The sequence below is a fragment of the Alligator sinensis genome, unplaced genomic scaffold, assembly GCF_000455745.1.
Source record: "Alligator sinensis unplaced genomic scaffold, ASM45574v1 scaffold388_2, whole genome shotgun sequence".
NCBI classification, from domain to species: domain Eukaryota; kingdom Metazoa; phylum Chordata; order Crocodylia; family Alligatoridae; genus Alligator; species Alligator sinensis.
Genome location: NW_005842102.1, coordinates 309,824 through 318,778, shown reverse-complemented (window position 1 = coordinate 318,778; position 8,955 = coordinate 309,824). Strand labels below are relative to the sequence as shown.

At 47.3% G+C, this 8,955-nt stretch overlaps 1 protein-coding gene across 1 annotated transcript; it reads right to left on the bottom strand.

The window, feature by feature from the left end:
* Nucleotides 1-688: 688 nt before the first annotated feature.
* PTGES2 (prostaglandin E synthase 2) lies at nucleotides 689-7,295 on the bottom strand. Its single transcript, XM_025205032.1, has 7 exons — nucleotides 7,278-7,295; nucleotides 6,980-7,174; nucleotides 6,140-6,195; nucleotides 5,158-5,310; nucleotides 4,321-4,521; nucleotides 2,486-2,603; nucleotides 689-1,598 (listed from the first exon to the last, which is right to left on the bottom strand). The coding sequence occupies exons 2-7, from the start codon at nucleotides 7,049-7,051 to the stop codon at nucleotides 1,446-1,448; spliced, it is 753 nt and encodes a 250-aa protein (XP_025060817.1). The 5' UTR covers nucleotides 7,052-7,174; nucleotides 7,278-7,295; the 3' UTR covers nucleotides 689-1,445.
* Nucleotides 7,296-8,955: the final 1,660 nt, after the last annotated feature.

Here is an 8,955-nt window from a genome sequence, read left to right as displayed (position 1 = left end):
TATGGGAACGCGAGGCGGCCGCGGGCGGGGATTGGACAGCGGTGGGGGGGCGGGGCTCAGGGAGCACTGGGGTACCCTCTCTTCTCTTCCCTCCCCGTCTTCCCACGAGGCTGAAGCGGGTTATCTTATGCCCAATTCCTGGTTCAAAGCTGACCTACACCCCATACCAGCTCGTTATCCAGGACGTGGCTTCCTCTGGGACAGAAGCACCTTAGGGCAGGAGCTGTCCTCGGGACCACAGGAGGTTTCCTAGGGGGCCAGTCTGAGACAGATATTTAATACCCCCCAATTTCCCAAATCATCGCTTGCCTTGAAGAGCTCCTGCCCCGACCCCTTCCAAGCTAACAACCAGGGAAAGGAAAGGAAAGGAAAGGAAGGGAAAGGAACACCTGGGGCTGTTTGGAGGCTCTCGCCCCTCCACACCGTCTCACACCCAGGCAGCAACCTGAGCAGCGTCTCCACCAAGCACCAGCAGCAGACTGAGACAGGCAGAAAAATCCTAGTTCCACTAAGAGTTCATAGTACAAAGTGTAACCCAGAGCCGCGGCTCCCTCCGCCTATCACCCACAGCAAAACCTTTGTTGTTTTTGCACGAGATGCAGCCACAGAGCTGCCCCAGAGGGTAAAACGCACTCGCGCTCATACTTTCCTTCCCACAACCCATGCTCCCAGGAACACATGTAACCAATGAGAGGAAGAGGGTTTATTGTTTTCTCTTTTTAAATAACCGTTTCAAAATAATGATTTGCAGCCTGGGTTGTGCTCTCCGATTCCCCATCTCTCAATAGCCAGGAGGCTGGAGGTACTGACAACCGCAGAGAAAGAAGCAAGCCTGTATCATCCCTGCCAGTGCAGAATCAGCTCAAGAGACAGCCATTATCATGAAAGCAGTGGAAGCATACGGCCTGCAGACAGCAGCACCGTTTCCATTGCATATAGGGATCCCTCTCAGTGCTGAACTATATTTTACTGCAGGATAAACATGAATGTCATTTGAGAGTTACTTGGTATCTCAAACAGCCTGGAAGATCCTTAGGTTAACTTGGAAGAGTGGAGATACGGCCTGATGCCATAACTGGATAGACCTGAAACATCTGCTTTTGGCTGTAATGTCAACAAGCCACTACAGGAATTTGTTATAATAAATAGCCTGCCCTGAGCCCTTGCAAAAAGTCAGTTTGCTGCACTCAGCTGCTTAATCAGAACATGCCCTCATTTCCAATGAGATCCAAGCTCAGGGTCATGTTACATGTTCCTATTATTCAACATTTCACACCTATATATAGCAAAACCAGGCACACCTGTCCTGCTCCGTTAGTCTCATGGAGGCCCTTCTCAGCTATAAATGGGACAGTCTGTGGGCATGCACTTCAGTTAAGGAGAAGCCAACCTAGTTCATTTTCAATAAAATTAAAAACATTGTAAGCTTTTCCTGAGTGAAGACTTTAGACAGGCAGGTGCAGCTGATGCTGATTTGTGATGACAGCCTCCTTAATGGTGGTCTCCATGCGATGGTACCAAGGCTGAATCTTGGTGTGAGTCATCATGTCGTCAAAGGCTTCCAGCCCTTCCATGACCCGGAGGACTCCATACACCGCCTGTGCCAACAGAGGACAGAGTTTGGAAATTGAGATAAACAACCAACTCAAATCTGAAGTTCTCCATTCCAGACTAAGTGTTCCACAAGTGCTGGACAGCTCTTTCTCTGCCCTACAACCTATTCCAGCACTCTGATTAGCCAGGCTGATTGAGACCATTGCACAGGTTAGACAGGAACATAAGCAGCACACTCACAAAGCAGGTACAGGGTTCAGGGTTTGATATAACTGAAGAATGACTAAAAGGCAGTGACATGGATACAGAGCTGACAGAAAAGCACCCAGTAAAATTTCTACCTACTTATGCAGACTTTGTTTCAAAGTAAAACAGAAGCCACTTTAATTTTAATGAGAGCTGGTGGTGCTGGACGAGATAGTTTACGATCCCAACCCTACAGTGTAATTTTTGTAAGGCAGTCCTGATGCCCCTGTGGAGTCCTATTCAAGTCAACAGGGCTCCTTACAGGTCAAAGTTTCTGCTCATTCGTATCCAGCTGTAGCACTGGAAGCTTGCAGCAATCTGCTCCAGATAACTAACACCACCCTCCCCCGAGCAGTCTGCAAGGTACACGCTTGGAGTACGTGTCCTGGTGGGCAGGCAACTATCAGGAAGCCAATCTACACACACAGCCCCATACTGACTGCATATTCTTGACCTCTCTTCATATGTGCAGTGGAATAAGCTCTCCCCCAACATGCATGACACACAGCTGGCAGGCAGACACCACAATTCCTATTACCCTTGTAATATTTCTCTGACATCTAGACCAAAAACAGAATGATTATACATAAAATATCACCCCAATAACCATGCGTAGAGATGGCTGGATGAGAGAGTTATATGTACATGAACATACAGAGATCCATGGGCCTGATCAGCCTCTTACCAAGTCAGCAAGATTTGGTTGACTGCCTCCCATGAAGAGTCGGTGTTTGCCAATAGCTTTTACCCAGTCATCGGCTGCTTCGTATAAGTCTTCCCGAACATTATCCTGAAGGTGATGTCTGTATGAAGAGAAGTTATACTGTTCTTTAACACAGTTATTTCTTTCTGTTTCTTCCATCATTACTCTTCCCATGGATTAGGCTATACCAATTGCAATATATTTAAGAAACTAAATGAAAAGGCCAAGTATTTTGCATTTCAAAGGCAGAGTGGTTTAGTAGCCCACAAAGCAATAGTCCCTACTTGAATGACTGCAAATAATATGCAAAGTGGAGTAAATGGTTAAGAAGTTATTTGGTCTAGTGGTTAAAGAGCCAATATTCCAAAAATCCAGAAAAGTAATTCTGGATGTCACTGTATCTTGGTAATGTTAGTTATAGCACTGAAAAACTGGATTAAAAAGGGCATTTGTATTAAGAAGATAGATGAGATCCAAAAAAGGAAAAATCCCAACATCCTTTTCATATGAGGGTAGAAAAGGCTTTTAGTCACTACAGCCATGGGAAAATTTAATGGATCTACAGTGGAATGCCAATTCTAAAATGATCACCACTTCAAATTATCATTCAGCTTAAAGGATCAAAAACTACTTCCGATTCCTATCCCATTTGTTGCACCATTCAGCATAGGTGGAGGGAGAAAAAAATTACCCCCCAACAGGCAAGTCTGTGGGGGAAGGGGTGGTGTACATCAAGGCCCCAGGGGGGAGGGAGGGCGGGAGGGAGCGGGGCACAGGCAGGAGCAGGGGCTGGGGTGAGTGGGGCCCTAGCTGGGCCAGGTGGTGGGACAAGCAGAGGCCTGGGGAGCATATGCCCCCCCAGTCTGTGTGCAGGGTGGAGGTAGCTGTCACTGCATGCTGGGGTTTGAGCCTTGCTGCATCTGCCCCACGCCCCCTGCCCGTCCAGTGGTGGGACGCATATGGCGTTGTGCGGCTCTCGGGACATGCACCCCCTGGGCTCCTGCTTGTCCCACCACCCAGCCCAGCCGGGGCCCCACTCAACCCAGCCCCTGCCTGTGCTCAACTCCCTCCCTCACTGCTGGGGCCTCGATCTGCACCCCCCACAACGGTGAGGGAGGGAGTGGGGTTGCGGCAGGGAAGGCCCTGCACAGCTGGGGCAAGGCGCCTGGCGCAGGGAGGGGGTCATAGCTCCCACCACTGCAGGCACCCTGGGAGGACATGGGAGGCATGTACCCCCAGATCTGCACGGAGTGGGACAGGCTGCAACTACAGGCTGGGGTTGGACCTGTGCTGGGCTCTTCCCAGCGGGGGAGGGGGGCGGGGGGGGAGAGGCTGGGCTGTGCTTAAGGTGGGCGGTGGCAGCAGAGAGGTGGGGTTGAGGAGGCTACAGCAAATTTTTGGGTGGCTGCTGCCCTCCCCCCATAGCCCCACTCCCAGCACTACTGCCACCCACCCCAAGTGCAGCCTGGCCCAGACCCCACCGGGAAGAGCTCAGTGCAGTAGCTGCAGCCCTCCCTCGCCCTGTGCAGATCCAGGAGCACACACGCCCTGTGCCTCCTGGGGTGCACGTAGCATCAGGAGCCGCACTCCACCGATGAGCCACTCGAGCCCCCTAAACGAGCCTTGGAAACAAAACTCAGCACTTACTCAAAGTGATCTTTGAAACAGAATTTGAGATCAGTTATTAACTGATATTTTGGCAGGAAATGGATACAAGGCAGAATGATTTCACATTTGAAATTCAGGCCTAATACTGTCAAACTCCAATAGGATGAAGAGGGATTCCCCTCCTATGTAGTTGCCTCAGTGGTACCAACCTGCTCTTTAGCCTCTTGCCAATGAAGAACATGGCCAGCGCCCCTACGTATTTGGCAAAAAAACCTTCCATGGTGCCAAACTTGCCTTCACGAACAATGTAATCAAAGGATGCCAGGGCCTCTCTGGGTGTGCGGTAAACGTTGGGGGAGATGAGGTGAACAAGCCAGTCATCCACCCACTTTCGCCATTTAATTTCCTCCCTGTAAACATGCCAAGAAATTATTCTTAGTGAACAAGGTTAGACACATTGTGCTGTGGGAGCTGACACAGTTGGAATCCCAATGACCATAGCTGGAGCTTCTGCAAAAGAGGAGTGCAGCTGAGGTCCTAGCCAGCCTGCTCCATTCCTCCCTAAACTGAAGTCAGCAGGGATCCTCCACATACCACACTGCTCTATTTCCAAAATTAAATTAGAGGTGACAAACTACAGCTTTAAACTGCCTTTTGATTACTTACGTCAGACCAGAGAGTCCAGGAGAAACTGACGTTCCACCCTCATGAAGCCTCCTGCGAATCCGCAGTGAAGTGCTTCCTCTGGCTAACTCAGAAGCAACATAGACAGACTTTAAGTCAGCCATGCCTATTCTCCTCAGAGGATAGCAAGCAGGAAAAGAAACTGGAGCAGTCTTTGAGGCTCTCTGCACCCCTGCATGTTAACATGCATACACTGATTATATTTTGCAAGTTATTTCAAACAAAGCCATTCCAATGCTGCCGTGGTGCCTGTTTCATCAACGTCAGCATTAGGAGGATTCTATTCATGCTCTCCCAGATGATGTGGGAGGGTCACTGTGAAACAGCTTAAAAGCTCAGTGGGGCCCAATGGGGATGCTTACACTAGCATTTCTTTGATGGGATACACCTGCTGAGTCTCCGTTTCATCCAGCATGAGCCAGTACTTGTTCTCATACTCAGTCACCTCCTTGCCTTGATCATTCACAGCTTTCATAGCAGGATAAAATGTCACAATCTCATCTAAGCTCTTCCTCCTGTGGGCAGAAATACAGTCAGATTCTACTGTACCAGCTGAAAAACAGCTACTATTGAACCCTCTCTTTGGTGCAACAAAATAACAGCTGTTTTGACAATACAGATTCTGATGTGAACATCTATCTCTATGAGGCTCAGAAACTCCAAGTCTAAGGGGCTTCTGTGTCCTGTTTGTATTTTCTCTTTTAGTATTTCCAATCCACCACGAAGTGCAGTTACAATCAATGTGGTTCCAGACCCCAATATAGCCTGCTGGTGTCAATGGCATTGTGAAAAGGCTACAAGTGGGGAAGGGCAATCTGGAGTGAAATCTACCTTGCCCAATATCTTGACAGCAGGCTACTAGACTTCAAGTTTAAAATCTTCTTTGTGCAAAGGAAGAATTCTACAGGGAAAAAAGGTTGTGCTAAAATATAAGAGCTATGCTCACATATATTGATTCCATGCAGGAAGAGCACACACCAACTGCTGAAGCTTCCTTAGCCTGATGAAGGGTTTTTGAACCCGAAAGCTTGCTTAATACCTATTCTCCAACCATTTGGGTTGGTCTAATAAAAAATATCAAATTCACCCAAGGAACCTTGTCTGCCTATGTCCTTAGACCAACACGGCTACAACCCAAACCCCTGTATTTGTATTATACACTCAGATATATCCAGGGTTTACCTAGCTCACCAAAGGCTGGCTTTATCAGACATGTCTGTCTAGAGCCACAGAGTTTTTGGGGTAACAAGATATTGAACAACCAAATGGCTGATGGGGCAATTCTTTTTCTAGTTTGTATAGGACAGTTCACATAACTCCACTCTCATGGCTCAGCTTTCCTACCTGGAAATGAGATAAGTCTTCACTGCACTGATGATCACTGAAGAGTCATTCAGTTGCTGCAAAACAGAATTAAAACCATCATTATGGAGAAGTTGATGGAGTTAAGGAGGAAGAACACGTAAGAGGCTTTACCAACTCAACCCCCTTGGGGCCCTACTAATCTCCAAGTTCCCTCTCCCTGGAACTGTTTATTCCCAAAGACACATTTGTGCTCCCAACATTATCACTGCCCCTGGTATCTACCACGTTAATTGCTCTAGAGAGGTCTATGATGGAAACCAAAGGTGACTTCACATTCGAAAGCTGAGACTAATGACTATGAAGTACAAACGCAACAAGTTTCCATTTGAGTTGTTGTCATCGCCAGAATAAAAACAGCCTTGTGAAAAAACACAGCAGGGGCTGAAATCCTGCATGTCCTTAAGCTTAATTCTTCCCCTACATAATAAAAGCAGTTCCCATTGACTTCAGTACAACATACCCATTTTCTGCATAGGGGTGGGAGCAAGAAGTCTATTGGACTTTACAGTCTTACCTTCCTTCACACTTACTTTGTGATCCTTAAGAAACAGCAGGGATTGTCAGTGCTGGGAAAAACTGGGCTGTGAGGGGGTGGGGGAAGGGAACAGGGCAGGAGGGATCTCAGCATAATATGTGAGACTAAGGAAGTGGTAGCTAAGGCTACAGTCATAAAAAGAGCAGTAAAATATTCTAAGCTGCTTTGGAAATAGAGAATCACCGTGTGAGCCCTGCCTGCGCTCAGCTAGTGATCCAATGCTGGAGGGGAACCTCAGAATCAGTTACTGGAAGAGCCAAGCATTGGGCACACAAGAGACTCACCAGAGAGTTTCCAGTGTTGGTGAGAAGAATGGGCACCTTCCTGTAGGAGGAGAATTTGATCTCCTTCCGCATTACTGGGTTCACCTCCACAATTTCGTAGGGCAGCCCATGATAATCAAGGAAAGCTCGGACCTTACTGCAGAACGGGCAAGTTTTGTACTGGTAGAGAGTCAGCTGCAGACTACCTTCAGGAAGCTGTGGGGAGAAGAAGATGGTAGAAGCTTATTTGTTCAACTCGAACATCATTTTCACGTACCGTATTCGTGTTGTGCTGAGATTTGGCATTCGGATTCCTAACCTGATCATCAACATCAAGGCTCACAGCTTCTGGTTAACTCATGTTTTTGTCCAATGGCATGACAAAGATTCAGCTTTCATGTTTAAAGGAGATCTATTTTTCTAAATTTCCCTTTGTCTTGACCCTATATTTCCAAATTCCTAAGAATATAAGGCTTTGTTTAGGGAGCTTTCTCCCCAAGAATGACACAACATTGACACGCACTTCTACCACAGTAAAGCAGGCAAATTAACAAATGAAAAACACTCAACTCTGAAACAAATTAATCTAACAGAGCAAAGCCCAACAGTAAAAATAATATGATCTAAGAATCATCCAAAACGAATTAAATCCATTGAGGACTTTGCTACTGATTTTAGAAGGGTGTTCACATACTATAGTAATGAGCAATAGTATTCAAATTAGGAGGATGATAGGAAAAAAAAAAAAAAAATCTAGTGGGCTATTCCAGGAAGCAATGACTTCTTATACAAGCTGAGAGTTCACAGGCACAAGACCTGGCGTTGCGGGCACGCCTGACATTCAATGAGAGCTCTAGGTGCAGACACTAAGCATGAGCAGAGTGTCATGAAGCATCAGGGCCACAATATTAGACAAAATGCACTTCTACCACAGCAACATGAATGTGCCTTGCTGATTATGCATACACTGTCAAACAACTGCCTTATTTCAACTTGTATCTGTTCACCTGCTTACATAATCCCTCGGGGAGGGTCGGTAAGAACTAATTAGCTGACAGAAGACACTGTGTCCCAGCACAGCAGCGCTGCTCTTCCTGCCCCCCCACAATCACATTCTTTTTATTCATACAAATAGAAGGAATGTGCTCATTTGCTCAAAGACGACAATGTTTAGGGCTTGTTTCCAACACTGAAGTTATTTCCTTCCAAAATCCAGTAACAAACTGGGGATTGTTATTTGGATAATGGCTAGAAATGCTTTTCTAACACGATTTGAGCCTTTTTTAAAACAGGTCTGCGAGCCCAAATACTGCAGCATCACGCTAGTAGTGCATCAGAACCACGAAGCAGAAAGCAAAAAGAAACAAAGGCAAAATGGAGATGCCCAATTTCTTCACACCAAGTTGAGCAAATCTGCAAGTTTCCGTTTGAATAAAACAAAAGAATGACTAGTCGTGCCATTGAGCTTTTTTTTTTTTTTTTAATTAACATTTTTAGCCCGATGCCATCCCTTTTATTCTTTCCTATCGCGGGAACCATTAACGAGCAGATTTGTTTTCAAACAGAAGCCGGTCTGTCCAGGGACAACTAATGCAGATATAAGACGGGGAAAACGAGCATCTGAGGGGTTCGGCTACAGGACACAACAGAGGGGCAACACTATATTCAACATTTTCTGCAGAAAATAGAAAAGGACGGATGGAAAAAAAATAAAATAAGTCAAATCTGGGCTGGGAAAAGGGTTCCCGGCCCCCAAATGTTGCCATGGGCATGATCCAGACCCCTGGGGGGGAAACGTAGCAATGCAGGTGAGGCTGCACACACACGTCTACCGGGGCCAGAGCGGGCCCACCCCCGTCACCGGGGCCCGGGGCGGGAGCCGCTCCCGCGGCCCGCGCCGGGAGGGGGAGGGGAGCTACCTGGGCGGGCTCCTGCTTTGCAAGGTGCTCCCGGGTCTTCAAGCGATGCTGGAGGGTTTGGTAGAGGCCGAAGCCGCC